The 24,713-nt window shown below is 41.4% G+C and overlaps 1 protein-coding gene across 3 annotated transcripts in view; it reads right to left on the bottom strand.

The window, feature by feature from the left end:
* Positions 1-519: 519 nt before the first annotated feature.
* Positions 520-24,713, bottom strand: part of Tmem260 (transmembrane protein 260) — a 65,652-nt gene continuing 41,458 nt past the window's right edge. For 2 of the 3 annotated variants that reach the window (XM_045154333.1, XM_004649214.2), the window contains 7 exons: positions 23,216-23,385; positions 20,083-20,254; positions 17,366-17,514; positions 10,943-11,119; positions 8,305-8,358; positions 6,414-6,504; positions 520-2,755 (listed from right to left, as the gene is read on the bottom strand). In XM_045154333.1, coding sequence (XP_045010268.1) covers positions 2,501-2,755; positions 6,414-6,504; positions 8,305-8,358; positions 10,943-11,119; positions 17,366-17,514; positions 20,083-20,254; positions 23,216-23,385 — 1,068 coding nt within the window. In that variant the 3' untranslated portion in view covers positions 520-2,500. The remainder of the gene's footprint in view (positions 2,756-6,413; positions 6,505-8,304; positions 8,359-10,942; positions 11,120-17,365; positions 17,515-20,082; positions 20,255-23,215; positions 23,386-24,713) is intronic. The other variant, XM_045154335.1, reaches the window with a different exon arrangement.

Here is a 24,713-nt window from a genome sequence, read left to right as displayed (position 1 = left end):
AGGAATAGAGCCCAACAGCCTTCAGCTCTGTTGAATATTTCTCACTTTTCCACATCTAATCATTTCTAGAAATTTAAATAATTATGATTCTATCTACCTCAGGTCTTGTCGCTTTGCCATAAAGAATGGTCTGCAGTCACTGCTGCACAAATACAAAATAGCTGAGGCACCACTTGGTGGTCACCAATCTGCAGAGCGTATCAGAAATACATGTAGTTCTGTGGAATAGGCACAGATTTACAAAGGAAATGTTCTCAAAGGCGTCCTTGCCATTCTTAAGGCTATTAACAGAAATACTATTTTTTCTTTTTCATTTTTTTGGGTTTTTCGACATTGAGGGGTCTCACTCTAGCCCAGGCTGACCTGGAAATACCTGATAAGGCTCCTTGAACACTGCACAAATATGCAGACAAGCACACACACACACACACACACACATACACACAGAGACACGTCAGAAACAAACATGCTCACCTCACATATTCAGGCAAGATCTTTTGAACCAATAATGACAATGCATTTCTATCAAATGTTTGGATTTATTGTACATTTTCCCCCAGAAAAGGTGAAAATCATAATCTTATATGATTTCTTTCAAATGGATAAACTTAGACAATTTATCAACGCTTCCTTAAATTTTTACACCACACTGAACTCCAACAGGTTTTTGTTTTAAGGTAAACCAGGTTTCTGGCTCTTCCCTGTGGAGAAGTTACTTTCAAGTCAGTGAAAGTTCTTGGCCCATGATTAAAAGTCTTTGCCAATTAGTACTCAACAACTTCAATTCATTTTTTCTGGTTCAAGATGAGTAGGAGCCTAATAAGGCTGTGATAAAAGGGCAAAAGGCACCGAGAGCCAAAAGCGGATTAATGAGCTCCTCCATTTATTTGTCTTCCTAACAGCTGAACTGTTACAACTATTGACACTCTTCAAAAGGTTCCGCTCTGAACCCTGTCCAGGCACTGCAGGCTCCAATGGACATCTTCAAATCCAGAGAATGGAGGGGCAAGAGCTTCCCCTGTGTGATGCCAAAACCAACAAAGCCCCACGGATCAGGTAATGAAACTTCAGCTTTCCCCCTTTGAGATTTATTTACTGGCAGCTGACAAGGGGCAAATTCAGCTCGAATTGTGCAGTCAAGGCCCTGTCAAGCTTTTAGAGGCACCCTTGTCTTGAAGCACCTTCATGACTGGCATTTCACTCAAAAGCCCTCGGCACTGGTCCTTAACAGCTTATGACATCACAAAGGACACTCCAGACAGATGCCTACATGGCATCCTGCAGCATTTTAAAAGAGAATTAGTGGTTTTAATTATGGTCGTAGTATGAAAGGGAACCATGCAAGCTCCACGGGAGACCTTTGATCAGACCCTTTTGCTAGTACAATGCCACGGAACTGTGACTATTCCTGGTAAGGGGCCTTTTCTTGCTGAATGACTCACCAGTGATCTTTGAATGCAGACAAGCTTCTAGCCCTCCCTCTTCATTAGTGAGCATTTCTATACAGGGGCCTATATAGTTCTTGGAGTCTAGCAGCTATACAATTGGGGGGAAAAGAATCCCTACAGATTCTGGCCTCTACTTAGGAAGTGCTGAAGGACTCTGAGTGACTTTATTCATTAAAACAGGTTGCTATTAATTAACTGTCATAATAAAATAAAGAACTATTATTTGCATTTCTTACTATGTTCTCTTTAGTAATATGTATAAAAGATGCTTGTAACAGAAATGAATTTATTGAACAATTTCCCCATCCCCCGGCTGGCTCTCCCTGCATCTGGACAGCGGGAACCTACAAATTATTGGGCCTGAATCTGTGAACCCAAATAAAAGTAAAACATAAATATGAAATTAATTAAGTACATATAAAATCCCTTTAACTTGCCAGTTTTTGCAACTGAAGTAAGCAAACATTGCAGTAGCTTTTATGTTTAGTGACTTCAGAGGAGTGTCAAAGATAATAAAATTCAGAAGTTTTTCAAAATATCACTTACTTGAGGTGTAGTATGAAGTGTGAGACTGTAATAACCACATTATTTTTTTTAAAGGAATTCTAACTTGAAGTGTGATAAGCTTTTTTTAGAAACTATCTCACTTTTAGGAAACAAGAGACCTCTGATCTAGAACCAAGATTTTAAGAATTTAATCCAATAGGCATAGCCCTTAGTAAACTCATGGTTAGGATTTGAGGCACATGAACGTGGTTCATTTTCTTCAAGAATCTATGTTGTACAGTCACTTGGCAAGACATGGTAGAAGCAGATTTTGGTTTAGTCTCATGGACATGTGAATTTGCTAACACAGGACAAACACAATTTTGCACAGACTGTGCATCTCAGCCCCAAACCCCCACTGAGCAGAACTGCTGTGCCATGTAACTTATGCCTGGGAGATGACTTCCTTTTCGGTTCTTTACGGATCCTTTACTTGAAGGAAAACCTTTTGGACAACAGAAATTTTGGAAGCAGAATGATGAGGAGGTTTTTCACATTTTGCCATCTCAGGCCTTTTTCATATTTCTCAGACTTTGCAGTTCTTTTCTTAGGTGTTCAAGAGCAACTAAAATATCTGCTCGCTGTGGGTCATTCTTCACCTTCCGACTGTAGAGGTGAAAGTGTCTGATGGTCTCGGACAGCAAGACCTCAGGGGCCACATCACTCCCTGGAAGGCGCAGCATCCGCTCACAGGCGATGGCATAGTTCTTGTGCCAGCTCACTGGGTGTTCTTTTTGCGAATAGACAATCTCCTGATAAAGCTGAAAAACAGCAAGAATGTTGGCATTCCATTGTTATCCCTGGACTTTTGTTTTCATTGTTTCCAAAACAGAAAAATTAATAACACAAGGGAAAAAAAAATCCAAGCAGCCCACAGTAAAAATCTAATCATTGCCAGGCCATGCAGAAAATGCAAGGATGTTACTGTAATTATGATAGTAGCAGGAAGCAAATGTGCTTCATCTAAAACTGCTTCTGGCATTTTCGGGTGTTGCAGGAGGGACCCAAGACACACTGTGACAGGACAAAATGCTCTTCCTCCAGAAAGATGTTCAGGGAAAGGGATTTAGTTCTAGCTGGTAGACAGCTATTTACTCAACAGGCAGAGAGGCTGAAACTCTAAATTTAGCTGCTGGAGGAAAAAAATAGCTTTCTTTAGCAGACTGTGTAGAAAAAGAACTTGATAGACTTGAAATTCTGCCCCATGTTATTTACATGAGTTTTTCTCTACATTAAAATGACAGTAATATTAGCAGCAATCTAGACAATTCCATCATTTAGTGTACTGCACCTAACAGAATCAAGGGTTCCTTAAAGAGAGGTATAGTTAAAAATTTCAGTGCCTTATACTTTTCCTTCTCGATAGCCAAAACTCTGTCCACAGAAACTCAGGATTTTGATTTTCCAACACCACAGGCAAAATTAACTGGGTGCAGGTTAAAAAAAAATTTTGAGGCAGGGTCTCACTCTAGCTCAGGCTTGGCCTTGAATTCACAGCAATTCTCCTACTTCAGCCTCCAGAGCACTGGGATTAAAGGTGTGGGCCACCATGTATGACAAAGAGAGAAAGGGGAGGGGGATGGGCTTGCCAGGGCCTTTGGTCACTGCAAACCAACTGAACTCTAGATGCACATACCACTTTGTGAATCTGGCTTTATGTTGGTACTGGGGAATCAAACTCCGGCCATTAGGCTTTGCAGACAAGCACTTTAACTGCTGAGCCATTCCTCCAGCCCCAGATGATAGTTTTTTGTTTGTTTGTTTTGGTTTTTCGAGGTAGGGTCTCATTCTAGCCCAGGCTGACCTGGAATTCACTATGTAGTCTCAGACTGGCCTTGAACTCACAGCCATCCTCCTACCTCTGCCTCTCAAGTGATGGGATTAAATAAAGGTGGCACCACCAGATTGTAGTTTTGATGAGTATTTTCCAGAGGAAATACTCCAAAATTTAATAAACAAGCAGAGATAAAGAAAATGCATTATCCTGCTTCCTCCTTCCATAGCCTTCTTGGAGACTGTCAAATTGGTACTGAATGACCAGCAGTTCCAGGAGACTATCTGGGCACAGAGAGCAACAGTGCTTTCTGAATTCACATTGACTCTCAGCATCATCCGGCTGGAAGAGACCAAGCACATTATCTACCTCCCCATAAGCTCCTCCAGAGCAGCTAAATGGATACATGCTTTAATACAGCATCCTTGACAAAAATTCTATAACCGTCATTTGATAGGTCATCTCAGTATTTCATAAATCTCAGTCTTCAAACTGCCTTTAAAATTTTCTATTTATTTGCTTGATTGATTTCAGAGAGAGAAAGAGAGAGAGAGAATGATGGGTGAGCTAGGACCCTCAGCTCCTGTAAACAAACTCCAGATGCATGTGCCACCTTGTACATCTGGCTTATATGGCTCTAACATATTACCACAAACTAGTGGCTTAAAAGACCATCAGTTCATTGGCCTAATCTTGCGGTAAGAAACTGGAATTGAACTGCTAAGCCATCTCTCTGGCCCCCAAGCTGCCTTTTAAAGCAGCTTTCTCCTTGGTCCCCTTCATACTGTCATACATCTCAAAAGCACTTTTGACCTTGTGGTAAAATACAGTTTCTTTACCCTGTCCTCATCATCATTTTCTCTCAGTAGCTTCTCTTCCCCGATTTTTCTCTGAGGAGGGATATGTGGACGACACGTAGCATGCTAATGAAACCAAGTAGGTATTTAGAAACTGGTTTTCAAAATCCCACGGGTGATGCCGGGCGTGGTGGCACAGGCCTTTAATCCCAGCACCAGGGGGAACCAAAGCCGGAGGATCAGTGTGAGTTCAAGGCCATCCTGAAACTACATAGTAAATTCCAGGTCAGTCTATTGAGACCTCACTTCAAAACAAACAAAAAATAATAAAACAATAAAATCCCTGAGGTTTAGGGACCAGAGCAGAGGCAGCAGCTTTTCTAAGAGTGTTTGTTTTCCCAAGTGTTGCAGAGAATCTGAGGCTCAATATGACTTCTTGCTGTAGTCTCAAGACAAGGAACAAACACATTTTCCTTTCTCAGCCTGCACAAGACTGAGCTGTGACCCAGGCTTGGATATTTGTGCTATAGGGACAAGCTGAGGCTCTCCAGGATGAAATGCAGTATGTAGTAGGTGCTCAATAAATGCTCTGTGAGTAACAGCATAAACAAATACACAGTAAACAAATGATCAAAAGTTAGGGTAAAACGAGCCATGAGTGGTCTTTTGACTCCACATCAAACAAATGCCCTGGCTGAGGAGGTTCAGGAGTAGAGAGAGCAAAAACACCTCTTTGTTCAAACACATAGTCCTGGGCTCCTTGTCTGCCCTCGTTAGGGTATTTGTTTCCTGTGGGGTAAACTTGAACATACCAGTGCAGGTGCCTCCCATCCCACAGTAGAAGTGTGGCTATTATGTTTTTGGAAGGTTTGGTCAGTTTCCCAGTGACAGAAGACAGCCTCTCTCTGTGACCTCTTATCTTCACTCAAGACTTCTCCAGCCATGGCCTTGTCATTTCAAGTGCAGCTTGGATCAGGATTTTGCATTGAAGGTAGCATGCCAGAACTTGTTTTTTTTTTTTTTAATCAAGCCACTGTATTAGTTTCCTACTGCTGCTCTAACATATTACCACAAACTAGTGGCTTAAAATAACATCAGTTCATTGGCTGGACCTTGTGGTAAGAAACTAGAAACTCACAGGGTTGCATTCCTTCTGGACGACCAAAGGAGATTCTGTCCCTTGCCTTTTCCCGAGGCCCGTGCACCTTCCACTCATCCTCTTCTTCTGTCTCCAGGGCCAGTGCACAGCAACTTCACATCTCTCCCTGTGACCTCTGCTTCTACCTGACACTTTGGCCTCCCTTCTGGAAGACCTCTGCAATCACCTCCATCCACCTTCTATAACAAAATCACACTGACAGAGCCCCCTTGCCATGAAAGGTGAGCCACAGGTTCTGGAGGTCAGGACACAGCATCTTATTGTGGGGGCATTATTGGGCTTGCTAGAGCTACTTTTTGTTTTTTAATGCTTTTCTTTTTTCTTTGAGAGAGAGAAAGAGAGGGGCAGATAGAGAATGGGCATACCAGAACCTCCAGCCACTGCAAATGAATTCCAGATGCATGTGCCACCTTGTACATCTGGCTTACATAGGTCCTAGGGAATTGAACCTGGGTCTTTCGGTTCTGCACGCAAGCACCATAACCACTATGCCATCCCTGCAGCCTGAGCTAGTTACTTTAGATACCATTAGTAATACAACTGAACATTCTCCACATATGCTGCTTTATAATGTCCAAGATAAACTGGAAACAGAAGAATAAAATTCCTATTGTAAGTACACCTAGCCTCTCTCCATCCAGTCATTACCACCTCCCAGCAAATATCCCCTAAAGAAAAGCATAACGTACTTTGTATGCATGGGTGTAGAGCTGTGCTTTCAGATTTGAAGGCATATCCGCAGTCTCTGCCAGGCTAAAGATGAAGAAAGGTGTCTTCATCCTGGGGGTGGGAGGGGGAATCTACTAAAAATCATATTGCCAATTTCACATTCAGGACTAAATCTTTCAGGCTTTCCATTGGCACAGAATTAAAAACAAAACACTGTATTAGTTTTCATTCCTTCATATTCATGGAGGTTCTCTCTGAACTATCAACAGTTCATCCCCCTCCAAAGTACATCATGTTTATAGCAAGCCTTTAGGAACAATGCTTATGCACAGCAGCGCTGCCAGGCACTGGCTTCCTCCCGTAGTGCATTTCTGTTACCCAGCGTACCTCTGAAGGTCCCCATCACAGTAGCTTAGGTCACGTGTGACCATTCTTCAAAGGGGGACAGCATCTGTGACCACATGAATCCATCCAAATTGTATTTAGCTCCCCAATTAGGTCACTACCCGCCCAAGTAACAGCCTGCTTTCTCCTGTTCCATGACCTGCCCTTGCTTTCCTACAATCAACATGAAGAACATGCATCTGTGACCTAGTCAGCCAGTCTCTAACTAGACTGGCAACTTGATGCCAGCTTCGTAATTTCAAAAGAACACTGTTGCACAAACTGTAGCATAGTTATCTTTGTAATCATTATGTCGGAGCTGTATTTCTTCACAAGTATTAATGGACCTCTTTAAACATACCAGAACTCAATTCTCAGAGCACAAACCTCGACATGTATTGGGCATCAATACATTTTTGAAGCAGGAAGCGAACTGCAGGCATGAGGAACCCGCCTCTGTTGCTTAGACCCTTTGTATACACTTAGGCCTTTGCTAGTGTTCGTTGCTTTGAGTAAAAACAATGCCAAGGACCAAAAGCAGCAGCAGTACGACTGTGAAGTGCTCTACCCGGGACAGCGGGACCCTTTCATGTGTCACATCTAGAGTCACACTCTGCATCCGTGAGCATCATGTGGGCTGAAACCGAGCCACAGTCACGCCTGTGCCTAGCCTCCAGTAAGGACTGACTATCCAGCGGGCACAGATGACGGTGGGGCTGCCATGGCCACTCGCTCACTCAATCACTCGGCTTTGTTGGGCAGGAGCCTAGGAGTTAAGAGTGCTCCAGTGTCAGGTGTGAGCTATGGATTCCATTACTGTGGCCACATGGCCATGGAAACCCTGTGTGCCTCCAGTTCTTTCCTTCACAAAAGGGGGTAATGAAAACTCTTCACAGGTTGTTATGAAGACAAAATGAGACTAGGCACATATAATAATTAATACAATACCTTAACAAAATAGTTGCTCACAAATGCTATTTTTATTGCCACTTGTGGTTTCTACTGACTGTCAACTTGACAAGACTTACCATCACCTGTGAGGGATTACCTTGATTAAGTCATAAAAAGAAGAGCCTGGCTGAGCACTGGCATTCACTGCTCTCTTCTTCCTCACGCCATAGATTGAATGTGACTAGCTGTCTCCAACTCTTGCCACCAAGCCTGACCCACTGTGGACCTTGAACTGTTAAGCTGAAAGAAGCCCTTTCTCTCTTGAACTGATGTTTGTCAGGTATTTTGTCCCAGCAACAACAAAATAACTAAATCACCACTCATCCCTACTCCCAGAGAAGTACCCCAAGCTATTTCTTTGCCATATTAAAAACAGACTGATCTGGACATAGTGGCGCATGCCTTTAATCCCAGCACTTGGGAGGCACAGGTAGGAAGATAGCCATGAGTCTGAGGCCACACTGAGACTACATAGTAAATTCCAGGTCAGCTTGGGCTAAAGCAAGACCCTACCTCAAAAAAAAAGAAAAAAGAAAAAAAAACCCAGACTGAAGTACAACAATGCAGATGTGTCACCTTGCTTGCCACATTTCTTCGTTGGCCACTGATTCCCAAGATGAAGGATCAAATCTGCAGGGACAACAAAAAAAACCTGTCAGCTACATTCATTGCTATGAACATGTAATGCTTATTTTATAATCTTATAAGGCCATTAAAATAGACTAGATTTCCAAGCACTGATAGTGACCAAACTAAAAATGTTCAATTAGAGGTGATTTGGGGTTGCAGCAGCTGTAAAAGGACTGACGGGAGGGACTGCAGGCACCGGGGACACTAGTCTAAGAGCTGAGAGAGGCAGCGGCCACTCTATGGACACAGCCGGGAGCCAAAGGGCCATGCAGCAAGGAGATGACAGCAAAGAGGGGCTGCAACCAACCACTTCTGGGGCTATGCTGCTGCAAAAAGGGTTTTGGCCAAGCCGTTTGCTGATTTTTCTTAATTAAAATTTATTATCAGTCTGTTTTAATAAAATGGAGATAATGAGTGATGTGTACCCATATTATCATAAGCTACCTGAACATTTCCTTGTTGATACAGGGTTTTCTTACATAGCCTAGACTAGCCTTGAACTCACAATTCTCCTGCCTCCGCTTCCTTAGTGCTGGTATGCATCACCATGCCCAGCAGAATGTTATTTTTAAAGTTTTCCTTATGAATCAACAAGCAATGCAGTCATCCAGCTCTGGCTATTATGCAACAGGTGCCTGTTTGCTCCCGTGAACTCAAAATCCCTAACAACACTTGTTCATATGATCTTGTCTCATGTTAATGAATTATACACCATAGGCTGCAATACTCACACAATTCAAATTTAAGAAGGAAGTAATGGGGGTCATTTGTTTCTGTGGGGCTCATTTTTCCATATAGAGGAAAGTAGGAAGACTGTACGGCCCCAAACACAATGAGGTTGATGCCAAAGTACCATAAAAAACATACTTCATTCAGTCTTCCTCACAGAAGAAGTGTCTGCTTTTCGTTTATTCATTTATTTCTCAAAGACAGAGACAGAATGGGTGCCCAAGGCCTCCTACCATTGTAAACATGAACTCCAGATGCATGTGTCACTTTGTACATCTGGCTTTATGTGAGTACTGGGAAATGGAACCCAAGCCATCAGGCTTTACAAGCAAGCACCCATAACCACTGAACCATCTCTCTAGCCCATATTCTTCTTGTGTTTTTTTTTTTTCAAGTACCAAGGGATCCCTTTCCTTTTTCTTTTCCTCCTCATTACTTACCTCTTTTTTTTTTTTTCCATGTTTTGTGATACTTTGCAGGAGCAAAGAAGAATGTTAAAAAAACAACCAAACAACAAGATTAAAGGTATCTCACGAGCTAGTTATGGTAGGGTTAAACTAATCTCAGCACTTGAGAGGCAGAGGCAGGAGGATCCTAAATTTGAGAGCAGCCTGGCCAACAGAGTGAAAGCCTATGTCAAAAACCAGAAACCAAACAAACACACGAACATGGGAATGTGGTTCAGTGGGCACAGACAGTATGCAGGAAGCCCTGGGTTTGATCCCCAACACCACATGAACTGGGTATGGTGGAACATGTAATGGCGAGCACCCAGGTGTTCAGTGAAGCAGGAGAACCAGAGGATCACTGCTAGCTACATAGCAAATTTGAGACCAGTCTGGGCTATATGAGACCATTTCTAAACAAATACACAGAAATCTGAAATAAGAACACAAAACCTCTAAATGTAGTGTTAGGAAAAAAGCTGTGACACACTTTATTCTGGAAAACCTGAGAAAGGCTCTGGCTAGGCAAGTCAGAAACCACTTCTCTTACAGACTAGGGGTTCTTATGGGGTGGTAGGTTCATTAGAAGTCTTTGGTTGTGAGGGCGTTCTCCACTTTGCTGGGGACTTGGGTCACTTCAGGAAATGGGAACTGACAGTTGACATGGGTGGTCTGGGCCACTTTTGGGAAACCGAGACTTCTAATTGTCAGATGGCAATCAGAGTTCAAAAATGGAGATCATCTGATTCTAACACATAGTACCTCTTTTTACTTACTTACTTTTTTTTTTTGAGGCACTGTCATACTCTAGCAAAGGCTGACCTGGAACACTCTATAGCCATTCTCCTACCTCAGCCTTCCCAGTGCTGGAATTAATGGAATTAAAGGCATGAGCCACCTCACCCAACAAAATGTAGTACCTTTAACAGGCACACAAACTGTTACCTTCTGCTTAAAAATGCACCTGATGGGCTAGAAAGATAAATGGCTTAGCAGTTAAGACGCTTGCCTGCAAAGCCAAAGGACCCAGGTTCAATTCCACAGGACCCATGTCAGCCAGATGCACAAGGTGGCACATGTGTCTGCAGTTTGTTTGCAGTGGCTGAAAGCCCCGGTGTGCCCATTCTCAGTTATCTATTTACCTCTTTCTCACGTAAATAAATTTTTTAAAATGCACTTGATGGCTGGGTGTACCTTTAATCCCAGCAACAAGGCTGAGGTATGTGAGTATCACTATGAGTTCAAGGCCATCCTCAGACAACATAGTGAATTCCAGGTCAGCCTGGGCTAGAGGGAGACCCTACCTTGACACACCTCCCCCAGAAATGGACCTGATACTCTTGCCTCGCATATTCTTATACACCCTCTGCTCACACTTCCCATACTCTTAGACACCCTGCTCTTCATACCTTCCATATTCCTCAGTCCAGTTATATATTCTTCTTGTGAGTTTAATCCACTCCTCAGGGCGGAATACAATCTCTGAAGGAACTAATTTGTCGCAAGACCCCCATGGCCAAAGTGAATAATTCTTTCTCCAAGTTGGGTCACCTTCATGAATTCCTATGCAAACAAATATTTCTTTTCTGTTCAAGACAGGAAAATATATGATGTGCCTTTAAAATTCTAAATATTAAATGTAATTCATGAAAGATCACTTTTTACTCTATAAGCCTAGTTACTAATAAACCCTTTGTGAACATGCTGGTTTATTTAAGTATTTCCTGAGCAGCCGGGTGGAAATTTATCTCACGCGGTAAGAGAGGGCTCGGGTGGAAGCTCTGCTATCGGGGAGGCTGCTGTGGGATTTATTGTGTCACATGTAAACCGCTTTTTTATATCTTTTTCTATTTTACACGGAGAACTGTAAGTCTACGCTTCTTCTTAGAATTCCTTCATTCCTCACATTCCCCCAGTACTTTATTAGCGTTTGTCACTTCTACACTTAGGATTTACATTTGTAAATCTCGCTGGGAAGCCTGGAAGCATCCTGAGGATAGGCCCTCCCAGAATTACCTATGAATTTCACACAGCATGACATTAACACACTTTAAAATACTTGCTGAAATTAAATTAATTAGATTAGAATAACTATTAGGAGCCTTAGTGCCTGCAACAATTAGAAATGGTTTAAACAATAATTCTTCTTTTCCAATTTATGGTTTATGCATTAGCAGATATTACTAAATAGGAAAAGAAAAGAAGCACATGGGGAAAGTTATTTGAAAGTTAAAACACTTTGTGATTTTGAAACAACAAAATTTCAGCTAGGTCTTTGATTTTCTTTCCAGCACTTGGTGCCTCTTCGGTCTGGGGAGACTGACTTAACTAGCTGTGCCTGGTCTTCTCATTCGGAGTGCTTAAGAGCTGCGTCTTAACATGGGGCCATGGGAGTCAAACTCCTATCATATCAGCAGGGAGTTTCTCTGTCTGTCTCCCTCAGTACTGTGTGGCCCAGAAGCACTATCAAAAGGGGACAAAAATACCTCCCATTTCCAAGCGAGGGAAGGGGTGTTAAGATTTGGAGGGGCACCAGGCAATGTCATGGCAGCAGCAGGGTCAGCAGCACAGTAACAGTGGTGGTGGTTGGGCTGGACTCCCATGCTGAGCAACGGGAAGCCTTCTCTCTCACTAGAGGTGGTGTGGTGGTTTGAATCAAATGTTCCCCATAAAATCACGTGTTCTGGATTGTTGGTCCCCAGTTGGTGGCAATTTGGGAGGTGGAGCCTTGCTGGAGGAGATGTGTTTCTGGGGGCTGGCTTTGGAGTGTTATAGCCCAGCGCCCCCTTGCCAGAGTTCAGCTCACTCCTCTGCTTCTGTTTTCCACCTCTTGTGGCAGAGGTGATGTCCAGCCTCTGCTCATGACATGCTTTCTCTGCCATCATGAAGCTTCCTCTTGAGACTGTGTGCCAAAATAAATCTGTTTCCTCCCATCAGCTGCTTTTGGTCGAGTGCTTTTTCCCAACAACGAGAAAGAAACTGCAACAGGAGCTTTTTGTTTCTTTCTTCCCACTGTCTGACCACCAAGGAAGTGCACACAGGATGGAAATTAAAACCCCAGATTACTGGCCAAAGAATCAGCAAAGAAGGCCCCAGAGGGCTGAAAAATACTAGGGTTACCAGAAAGGTATAAAACCAATAGAACAATTCCAAAAATTTGCACATGAACTCTGAGCTGATCTCTGAGCCAAGACTTTACTGGGCTATGCATGTCTCTGACTCTAACGTGTTCACAGAATTGGCCATAGGGAAAAACTCCATCATGTGCTGGACCATGCACTGGGCAGCATATACATGGCATTGATGCAGTAATCACTGCAGATCTTCTGAAGACGGAAAGAGCATTAGAGTTGTCAGCCACAGAAGGGAGGTCAACACTTAACAGCCTTCCAAGAACAAGGCCAATGGCTGACTTCAACATGAAGCCATTCTTCTCAGGGATATGGGTGAAGAGAGGGGCAAGGGAGCTTTTCCTGGAAGGTGGTTAGATAAGAGGCTGGCCCATGGGAATAGGGATGCCACACTGCCTGCTCTGTGTGCTAGAAAAGTAAATTTTATCACATGTTGAAAATAAAATAATGGATGCTCGACAAACATTAGTGTCCTTCCTTCCTTCAAAAAAGACCCCAACTAGGTATCTGGGGAGATATCTCCCTGTGCAAACAAAAGGACCTGAGTTTTATTTCTAACATCCATGTAAAAGCTGGGTGTGGCCGTGCACTCCAATAACCCTATCCCCAAGGGGGATGGAGGCAGGAGAACCGCTGGGGTCAACCACTGTAACTGAAGGGAAGCTCCAGGTTCAGTGGGAGACTGTCTCAAGGAAATAAGGTGGAAGAATGATAAAGGAGGACGCCTGACATCCTCCTCTGGCCTTTGTACGTGTGCACATGGGGTGCACAGAGATATGCATACACACATATATACCACATACACAAAGAAAGTACTCATTTAGAAGGACTCCATAAGATGAAGATCTAACACTTTTAAGGAAGAAATTGCCTACCAAGTACCTTTAAGTCATCCATACTTTTAGACATAGTAACTTCATTTCTGAATGAAATACTAATATTTTAATTATGACTAGTAATATTATAATAGTAGTATTCAAATAACTAATACTGATTATTCCATACTAATGTACTTAAAATTCTACCTCCACAAAACAACAAAAAGACATCTGTTAGCCGGGCGTGGTGGCGCACGCCTTTAATCCCAGCACTCGGGAGGCAGAGGTAGGAGGATTGCCGTGAGTTCAAGGCCACCCTGAGACTACAGAGTTAATTCCAGGTCAGCCTGGACCAGAGTGAGACCCTACCTCGAAAAACCAAAAAAAAAAAAAAAAAAAAAGACATCTATAGTAGCTCATAAACAGTTAAAAATTAGATAGAATAGTAAATAGCTCTAATAATTCTTTTTACTTATTATAGAATACATATCTACTAAATTATTTATAGAGTATACAAAAGCATAAGAAAATAATGTCATGATGTTGACTGGAAAGAACAGGACTCTTATTATTATTATTTTAACTAAACCATAAAAATTTTTTTTTTACTATTTTATTTATTTATTTGAGAGATAGAAAGAGACAGATAAAGAAAGAATGGGCGCACCAGGGTCTCTAAACACTGCAAATGAACTCCAAATGCATGTGCGACCTTGTGTATCTGACTTACATGGGTCCTGGGGAATTGAACCCAAGTCCTTAGGCTTTGCAGGCAAGCACCTTAACCACTAAGCCATTTCTCTAACCCCGTAAAAATATTTTTGACACACTTGTTCTTGAGAGATAGGACCTCATTTTTCTAGCTAAAACAATCCCCTATTCTACAATGAATACATACTACCTTCTTTAAGGTCTTTTTAAAATTTATTTATTTGACCTGAGAATTCAGAGTGAATTCCAGGTCAGGCTGGGATACAGTGAGACCCTACCTCGAAAAAACAAAACAAAACAAACAAAGAAAAAAAAAAAAAAACTACTGATTTGAGAAAGAGCAAAAATGGCAGATAGAGAGAGAATGGGTATGCTAGCACCTCTAGCAATTGCAAATGAACTCCAAACACATGCACCACCTTGTGCATCTGGTTTACATGGGTACTGGGGAATTGAACCTGGGTCCTTAGGTTTTGCAGGCAAGCACCTTAACCACTGAGCCAACTCTCCAGCCTAACACATACTACTTTTTCAATTTAAAAGTTCAGAATACCCATAAGCAATATCTATCCTGAGCCCTTTGCTATTCAAAAATATTAACAAAGTGTTTGGGCCAGAATGCCTATCACTATGTGAAAACATCTGTGGTAGTTGAATGTATGACCCCAATATATTCAGGATTTTATTAAAGTTCGTAATTTAGATTTAGATCTATAGCTACCTGGCTGCACTGTGGGTGCATCCTAGGGTCCAGCTCTAGGACGGATCTGAGTTCCAACCTAAAGATATGCAGGGTGCTTGAGCTCTCTGCCTGTGGTTCCTGGAGTGTACTTGCTTGTGCTGGTGATGGTGTTGGTTTCTCTCTCTGTGCTTGGGCCTGTGAAAGTGGCCAGCTTCTTCCACCATTATAGAACAACCCCTGGATCTGTAGGCTTCAGTAAATATCCCTTCCTCCATAACTGTATCTGGTCTGGAAGTTCATCCCAGCGACCTGAAGTTGACTGCAACAATATCAAAATTCTAAAAACAGTGTACTTGTTACATTATCATGTATCCTATGGAAATATTATTCCAAACATACAAAAATGACAAGGCTGGAGAGATAGCTTAGAGGTTAAGGTGCTTGACTACAAAGCCAAAGGAACCAGATTCAATTCTCCAGGACCCACATAAGCCAGATACACAAGGTGGCGCATGCGTCTGGAGCATGTCTGCAGAGGCTGGAAGCCCTGGCGTGCCCATTCTGTCTTTCTACCTGTTTCTCTCTCTCAAATAAATAAGTATTTTTTTAAAAAAAGATAGTAAGGGCATTTTACTGGAGAATGCTCATGCTGCTAGGTGAAAGAGAAACACAAAATATTATTGCCAGTATAGAATATAGTACATGTTATTATATAAATAAAAAGAAAAGTTGATCCAAATTTTAACAGTGTGGGCCTTAAAAGACAGATGATTAATCACTTTATACTTTTTCATACTGCCACTTTGCTCTAGGGAATTTTTTTTTTTTTTTTTTTTTTTTTGTGGTAGGGTCTCACTCTGGCCCAGGCTGACCTGGAATTCATTCTGTATTCTTAGGGTGGCCTCGAACTCACAGCAATCCTCTTACCTCTGCCTCCCAAGTGCTGGGATTAAAGGCGTGTACCACCACACCTGGCTGGACCCTCACTTCTTAACCACTGCTGAATGAATGTCCCCAGGAAAAATTAGTGGCCTCCTCCTTGTTGATGGTCCCATAACAGTTAGCTTATGATCTACTCAGCAGACACATTTATCCATCACTTTACAAAAACATTGCTAGCATAAACCCTACCACATCCTGGCTAGTTATACTCACATCTACAAATCCATCCAACAAGACTGGTCAATTTGGATCTGGAACTGAGTCTCATCTTTTTATTGCAGGGTCTAACATAAACTGTGTCATAGTAGACAATTGGTAATGGCTTTGGAGTTGATGTAAACAAAATTTACAAAAATGCCAGTTTGATAAAGTTAACATTCTCTACATTGTATTTCAAAGTAATTAAATATTATTTTCACAGCACCTTTGCACCTATTCCCTTCATATTATGCCATAAACCCCCATAAACATAGGCTTAGTACATTGAAAACTCCACATTATTATGCTCTTAGTAAGGGATAACTTAACTTTGGGGTTTAAGAAGACTCTCAAATCTTCTTCATAAAGGAAAAAATAAACATGCAATAAATTTTCTTCTTTAAGCTCTGAATAGTCCCAAGCATTTCATGATCACTATTTCCCAGTGAAGGAGTTATTTATTCTTTTCCTTAACCAATAATTTTATGTCTTCAAGTATATTCAAGTATAGAATTCACACCTCTCTTGTTTTCTTTTTTTTTTTCCTTTCCTTTCCCTTTCTTGCTTTCCTTTTTTTTTTTTTTTTTTTGAGATAGGTCTCACTCTAGCCCAGGCTGACTGGAATTCACTATGTACTCTCAGGGTGGCCTTAAACTCATGGTGATCCTCCTACCTCTGACTTCCGAGTGCTGGGATTAAAGGTGTGCACCATACTTTTATTTATAAAAATGTCTTGGAGCTGGAGAGATGACTTAGCAGTTAAGGTGCTTGCCTGTGAAGCCTAAGGACCCTGGTTCGACTTCCCAATACCCATGTAAGCCAGATGCACAAGGTGGAGTTCATTTGCAGTGGCTGGAGGCCCTGGCTGGCCCATTCTCTCTATCAGACTCTCTTTCTCCTCTCTCTCTCTAATAAATAAAATATTTTAAAAAATATCAATCCTTATAAAGAATCGTTAAACTAGTTTTACACAGTAAGTGTTCCTAGAAAAACCTGTTTTACACTTACAAGGGGCCCAGCATTGATCAGGAAGAAGTGTCATTGCATGTGATCTACCTGCAAGGATTTCATGTAGGCAGGCACGTCTCCCGTTTCTCAGAATTGTGCTAAGATCTTATTTGCTGCCTTTGCTAATCTGTCTTTATTTTTCCTCTACCCAGAACAATAACATTTATTTCTGCCTGGCCTCATTTATGCATAGATATTCAATTTAATTACAAAGATAATCTCGCTGGTGACAGGGAAATAGGGGTAGAAAATTGGTCTTTTGGATGAGGCACAGCTGCTACAGAAATAATTTTAGAAAAGCTTAAGATTTTAGAAAAGCTATTATATGAAAAGAATGCTTACTGTTTATTTATTTCAAGAAAGCGATAAAGATTAAATGTGACCATTCCACTGGGTAATACTCCTTCCACAGGGTTCCACTGGTCCCCAGGAAAGTGCACTCCTGGTAAATGCCTTGCTATCTTGGGTAAATACCATCCATAAGTCATCATCTGCCACAAAAAAAAAAAAAAAAAAAATCATACAGGAAGCCATACTTTCAGTGCATTTGTTAAAAAGAGTCAAGTTTGTCAATGACTATGAAAAACGAGAAGGCACATCAAATATTTGAAAGAAATACATTCAAGCACAACTGAGAAATCATCTGGCACTGGCTATTCTTTTAAGAATGGCATAATCCTTGGATGCTGTCTTAAGAGATGGCTATCACCATGATATTGATACCCCTTTTCATTTTACCTCCATGCATTTATCAACTCCCCATTCTTACACCTAGAGAATGTGTATTCAGCTTTCAGCACAGGGAAAGTAGTGCCCGCAGAGGCCCTCTCCAGGCTCCCCAGCCAGCATGAACCACTTCTCTACCCCTTGGTACCTACCTCCTTTACAGCTCTAGGCCTACTCCTCACTAGCCTGTGAGCTCCCAGAGGGAAGAGATGGTATCTTTTCATCTCTGTGCACATAGCACATTGACTGGCACTTCACAGTGCTCAAATTATTTTTTGCTGAGGTTGAAATTTTTTTGATGGCCAGACTAGATATACCCTAGATAAAATACAGAAGTGTATCATTACTCTAGTCTTTTTAATCCATCTAAAAATGAAACAAATGATTCTCCTCACTGATAATGATAGGATATAATCTCTACCCTAGAGAAGCTCAATCACATAATAACTTAGGCCTCAGAGCTAAAATCTCGTTGGGCTGAGTTATCTGAATGTATTAGTATACCTCAATGAATTACATACCCTTATATGCCTGACATTGAGACATGGTCTGGCTATGCAGCCTAGGCTGACTTTAAACTCTCCATCTTCCTGGCCCTGCCTCTCAAGTACCACTATGGCCTGGTCTTACATGTCTTTTTGGACAAAGTAAAATACTAGAGAAAAATCACTTTTCTTAATTTTGTAATTTCATTGGAAAGACTCTTATTTACACTTGGAAGCCATTGATGTTTGGACACTATCACTGAGCAACTATGTTCATGTTTATTCATCCTGTATCCGTTGTTTAACTAGCAAATGACAAATTAATTTTAAACAATTTGTTTTTTTTTAAATTTTTTTATTATTTACTTGAGATTGACAGAGAGAAAGAGGCAGATAGAGAGCAAGCGAGAGAGAAAGAGAATGGGCGCACCAGGGCCTCCAGCCAGTGCAAACGAACTCCAGACGTGGCGTCCCTTGTGCATCTGGCTAACGTGGGTCCTGGGGAATCAAGCCTTGAACCGGGGTCCTTAGGATTCACAGGCAAGTGTTTAACCGCTAAGCCATCTCTCCAGCCTGACAAATTAATTTTAATCTAAGTGTGCATTGCTAAACTAAAAACAAAACAAAACAAAACAAAAAAAAACCTGACTTAGATTTTACTAACTCTAACTCCAGTCTTTGGAGATACTTGAAGTAAGCAAACTCTGTATGTTATAAACTTAATATTCCTCGGTTAACTTTCATAATGACCTTACCATGTGGGAGTGATTCTACCAGATACTGCTGATCACTCTTTCAACAGCTACTACCTCCCTTTCATTAGCACAGGCCTGACTTTGACCAGGGAGCTCAGGGCGGCAGTGTGCGCTCTACCCTGTGCCTTTGCTGGTACTGTAGGAGTAGTGCTGTTGAAGTCTGCATGGGGCATCTGATAACGTGTTACTCCCAATAACAGAGGCATTTCAGCAAGGCAAGAAGCATGTGATGTTTGTAACTAGGCTTCCATCTTTGTGACTATAAGGGAAAAAGTCAAGAAAAGCTGCAGAAAATGTATTCTAGACCACTGACATTATTGAGCTGCTTGTATGATCAATCCTAAAATCTATCTCCTGGCTTCTTATGTGAGATAAGAAGTCCATAATTGAAGCTACTCTTAAGTGGACATTGTGTTTCATGCATTCAAAAGCATCCTTCCATTTCATGAGGAATGGGAGCTCTCAAAGGAACAATCATTAGCTCCTCCCTGTCACTGATCCAGGAAATGACAGAATGAAGATGAGTTTCGGTTTAATGCTCTTTGAAATCTACAGTTTTCAACTATGCCAGCCACTATCTCAAACACTGTTTAAAATGGCAGCTCAACAGCATCTTTTCAGCAAACCACCTCTTGTCAGCAATGAGACTAAAGCTCAAGTCCATCTGCACATGTCCGTCACATCAGTACACAGTGCTTATCAAGTATATGATCTGCAAGAGCACACACTTGTAATCCCAGCACTCAGAAGGCAGAGGCAGGAGGACCATGGCTTCCAGACTAACCTCATCCATATAGTTAAAACACTGTCTCAAAAAATCTACCTTCCCAAAACAAAATCTACAAAAAGGAATGACTAGGTATGCTATATACAACCACTGTTTTTTTACAGAGCATTTTTTATTTATTGAGATGAGGTCTCACTATGTTTCCCAGACTGTGTTTAAACTCTTGGACTCAAATGTTCCTCTGGCTTCAGCCTTTAAGCCACTGGGATTTCAGGTGTGTACTACCAAGTATGGCTAAAGAGAATTTTATTTTAAAAGGTGCTTTAAATGACTGCTACATACTAAGTGTATTTTTCATGTACTTACTTCCTGATCCACTAATGAAATATCTGGCCTCAATCCCTCGCAGTAATGCATGTAACGCAGAGAATTTCCTGGCAAGTCTCCTCGAAGTAATATGATTGCACCACTAGGCATCGAGTCCAGAATATTCTTGGCAAACTTATCAATTACAGTGTTGGCCCTTTGGTCACAAATGCTACATAAAGAGATTTTTAAATAGTTAAAAGGGAAAGAGCATTACCATATTATTCTTTAAAAAATTTTTTTTTTGTTTATTTTTATTTATTTATTTGAGAGCGACAGACGGAGAAAGGCAGAGAGAGAGAGAGAGACAGAACGGGCACGCCAGGGCCTCCAGTCACTGCAAACAAACTCCAGATGCATGCACCCCCTTGTGCATCTGGCAAACGTGGGTCCTGGGGAATGGAGCCTCGAACCGAGGTCCTTAGGCTTCACAGGTAAGCGCTTAACCACTAAGCCATCTCTCCAGCCCTCCATATTCTTCTTCTATGAAGCCAGCATTGCCTGATATTTAAACTGGATAATAACGCAACAAGGAAATATATAAACTAAATTTCCTAATACATGCAAAAATTCGCAACAAGGTTCTGGCAAAACAAATTCAAGAATGCATTAAGATCATATACCACAACCAATATGGAGTCATTCCAGGGATGCAAGATTAGTTCAATATATGCACATCAGTAAGTGTAACTGACATAGACAGAAACTACATGGTCACCTCATCTCACAGCCTTTAACAAAGTTTAACATCCCTTAATAAAGTTCTGAAGAAATTAGGAATACAAGAGACATACCTCAATACAATAAGTATTATATATGACAAACCTATCATTAACATTATACTAACTATGGAAAAACTAAACATTTCCTTTAAAATTTGGAACTAGAAAAGGGTGCCTTCCCTTTCCACTCTGGTTCAATATAGTGCTTAAAATCTTAGCTAGAAGCCAGGTGTGGTGGCACACGCCTTTAATCCCAGCACTCGGGAGGCAGAGGTAGGAGGATCGCCATGAGTTCAAGGCCAACCTGAGACTACAGAGTTAATTCCAGGTCAGCCTGGATCAGAGTGAGACCCTACCTCAAAAAACAAAAACAAAAAACAAACAAACAAACAAACAAAATCTTAGCTAGAACACTGTGACAAGAGAGAGAAATAAAAGGGATACAAACAGGAAAGAAGACAAATAATTCCTATTTGCAGACAGCATGACACTACACTTAAAAGACCTTTAAAACTCTAGCAAAAAAAACCCTCTAGGACTTAATAAAACCTTTCGGCAAACCAGCAGGATACAAAAATCAACACCAAAACCCAGGAGGTTTTCTATATAATAACAAATCAGTGAGACAAAAACCAATTTACAAGTGTTTTAAAAATAAAACATAAAACCTAAGAATAAACCTAATCAAGAAGGTGGAGAGTCTACTAGGAAAATTTAAAGACACTGAAGAAAGAAACTAAAGGAGATATTAGAAGATGGAAAGATCTTCCATGCTCATATAGGCAGAACTAATATGAAAATGAAGGTCACCAAAAGCAAACTATTCAATACAATCTCCATTAAAATCCCAATAACATTCTTCACAACTTCAGAAATTCATACAAAAGTGTAAAAGGCCCTGAAAAGCTAGAGCAATCCTTAGCAGTAAAAGGCAGGCTAGAAGTCTCATAATACCTGATCTCAAGTTACATTACAGATCCGTGGTAACAAAAACGACATGCAGTCCAACGGAATAGGATGGAGGATCCAGAAATAAACCCACACGGTTACATCAACCTGTTTTTTGTTTTAATTTTTTATTTTTCAAGGGAACCAGATGGAAGAGTAGAACCACAGGGGGAAGCAATGGTGGAGGGAAAGTAATGAGAATAAAGTACTATGACACATGTGCATGAAGATGCCATGATGAAACCCATCAATTTATATGATAACCTATGAGATTAATTTTGAAAAAGTAAATAGAAAGAGGAAATTGAGTCTTTTATTTGATACCAGTCAAATGGCACTGTTAACACATCGCCCAGACTCTATTCTGCTTTGGTAAAACACACTTGATACTTCTAGACACAAAGGAATTATCACTTAAGACTTGGACAACTTTTACGGTACACTGAGATTTTTATTATAATCAGGAAGATTCTGAAAAAGACACATACTACTAATAGTATATGAGAGTTAACTTTTAGAATTTTCAAATAATACTTCTCTACTGTAAGCTTAACTGCAAAGGGCCAGGCATTACTCAATTGGAGCAAAAGTGAATTATTTAGGGCACACAGAAAACCTCAAATCTCTTTATTCTCTGTGCAATTGGTATTTTACATCATGGAATTTTTACCTATGCCCATATTCTGCAACATATTTCTGTGGTTCTATAGAGAAAAATATATAAGAAGTCCACATGCACAGCCTGATGTTTGTTTGCAATTACCTGAAACACACCCTGAAATTCTGGTGCAGGAAGCTTAACAACCTCCAATCTTAAAAACCAGACCACTCGGGCTGGAGAGATGGCTTAGCGGTTAAACGCTTGCCTGTGAAGCCTAAGGACCCCGGTTCGAGGCTCGGTTCCCCAGGTCCCACGTTAGCCAGATGCACAAGGGGGCGCACGCATCTGTAGTTCGTTTGCAGAGGCTGGAAGCCCTGGCGTGCCCATTCTCTCTCTCTCCCTCAATCTGTCCTTCTCTCTGTGTCTGTCACTCTCAAATAAATAAGTAAATAAAAATTAAAAAAAAAAAAACAACAGACCACTCATATACCAAGCTGTCTCATTTCAGATCTTGGACTTCAGTAGAAGTTAAATAATTAATTCCCAGCATCTAAATAGCCAAATGTCTCTGGCATTAGTACTACTTTTTTATTAAAAAATATGTTACCTGGGCTGGAGAGATGGCTTAGCAGTTAAGCGCTTGCCTGTGAAGCCTAAGGACCCTGGTTTGAGGCTCGGTTCCCCAGGTCCCACGTTAGCCAGATGCACAAAGGGGCGCACGCGTCTGGAGTTCGTTTGCAGAGGCTGGAAGCCCTGGCGCGCCCATTCTCTCTCTCTCCCTCTATCTTTCTCTCTGTGTCTGTCGCTCTCAAATAAATAAATAAAAATTGAACAAAAAATATTAAAAAAAAAAAAATGTTACCTGTAATTGGAATATATTTGGTAAACTACAAAAAGTGTTGCTGAAAGCCACTCCAGAAACCGAATCCCACTGCTGGTCAGTACACGGTTAGCTGACGACGCAAGGGCAGCCAGACCAACGCCGGCGAGGACGGCCACCACGGCATTGCTCTGTATCCAGAATCGCTCCACCTGGGAAAGACATGCTGATAAATTTACAAGGTCAACAGGGTGCAGTATGAAAATATACTGACTTCCCCAACCCAGCTCTGATTTCCACTTTTCAGATGCCCCTTGGCACGTGCAACTCTCTTTGCGGGCCTACTATTCATCTCAGAACTATAGGCATCATCTCAGACTCCAGCATATGTAGGTGGACATGTTGGAAAAACACTTTTGCTTTCCTCAGAGAAGCTCCACTTCTCTGTCCCCTCCCTTCCTTCTTTTCTATAGGATGGCAGGCAAAGATCAGATGGAAAACTGGCATCTGGGTTTGGGTCTGCACAGCCCTCCCTGTTCCTCTCTGTTTCTCTTGGAAGTGAACCATGCACAGGAAGCACTGGTGGGGACTCTGTCCTTGAGATCCTGGTGGGAGGGGTTGGGGAGGGTGCAGCCTTGTTTATGACTGGAGGCATGATCTGTCCACTCGGGAAGGAGCACAGCAGGGCCCCTTATTCACTTTCTCCAATCTCAGCATTATTAGTAACAAAGGTGATCCTCACACTGGTCTATTTGGGCTTATCTTGTTTCTTACTGATCAACAACTCAGATCATCACATTGAGTCTTATTATTAAGCTTTGTGAACTGTGCACAAAAAGATCACATGGTTTCAGCTTTTAAATCAGAGCTATCTACAAAGTTTCTACTCTAAGGAGAAGACACAGAGGCAGGTATAGTGGCTCATATCTATAATCCCAACCCCAGGAGGCTGAGACAGGAAGATGGTGAATTCAGGGCCAGCCTAAGGGTACATAGAGAAACTATGTCTGGAGGAAGAAGAAATGGGAGGAGGAGGAGAAGAAATATTCTAATCAAGGAGGAGGAAGAAGAAAAAAGAGAAGAAACAGTCTAATCTCCAAGATAAGTGCCAGCAAAAACAGAAATGCTGTATCTTTTCCACAGGCCAAGCCTAAGACAGGTGAGGCGATATGCTGGTAAGAGTTTACACTATCCCACCCCACTTAAACTTAGATTCCTTCTATTATTCATTCATTTATTTATGTTTTAAAAACATTTTTATTTATTTATGAGAGAAAAAAAGACAGCATAGGCATGCCAGCAACTCTTGTCCACAGAAAACAAAGTACAAACACATGTACCATTTTGTGCACCTGGCTTTACATGAGTACTGGGAAACTGAAATGGGGCAGGCAGGCTTTGTAAGAAAACACCTTCAACCATGAGCTAGTTCCCCAGCCTATACTGACTGATTTGTGTGTGTCTCATATGTGTATGTGCCACTATGTGCATGTGAAGGTCACAGGACAGCTTCCAGGTGTCTGTGCTCCACTTTCTTTGA

This window comes from Jaculus jaculus, chromosome 7 (genome assembly GCF_020740685.1).
Source record: "Jaculus jaculus isolate mJacJac1 chromosome 7, mJacJac1.mat.Y.cur, whole genome shotgun sequence".
NCBI classification, from domain to species: Eukaryota; Metazoa; Chordata; class Mammalia; order Rodentia; family Dipodidae; genus Jaculus; species Jaculus jaculus.
Note: the sequence above shows the minus strand (reverse complement) of the source record. Positions and strands in the feature narration are given on the sequence as shown.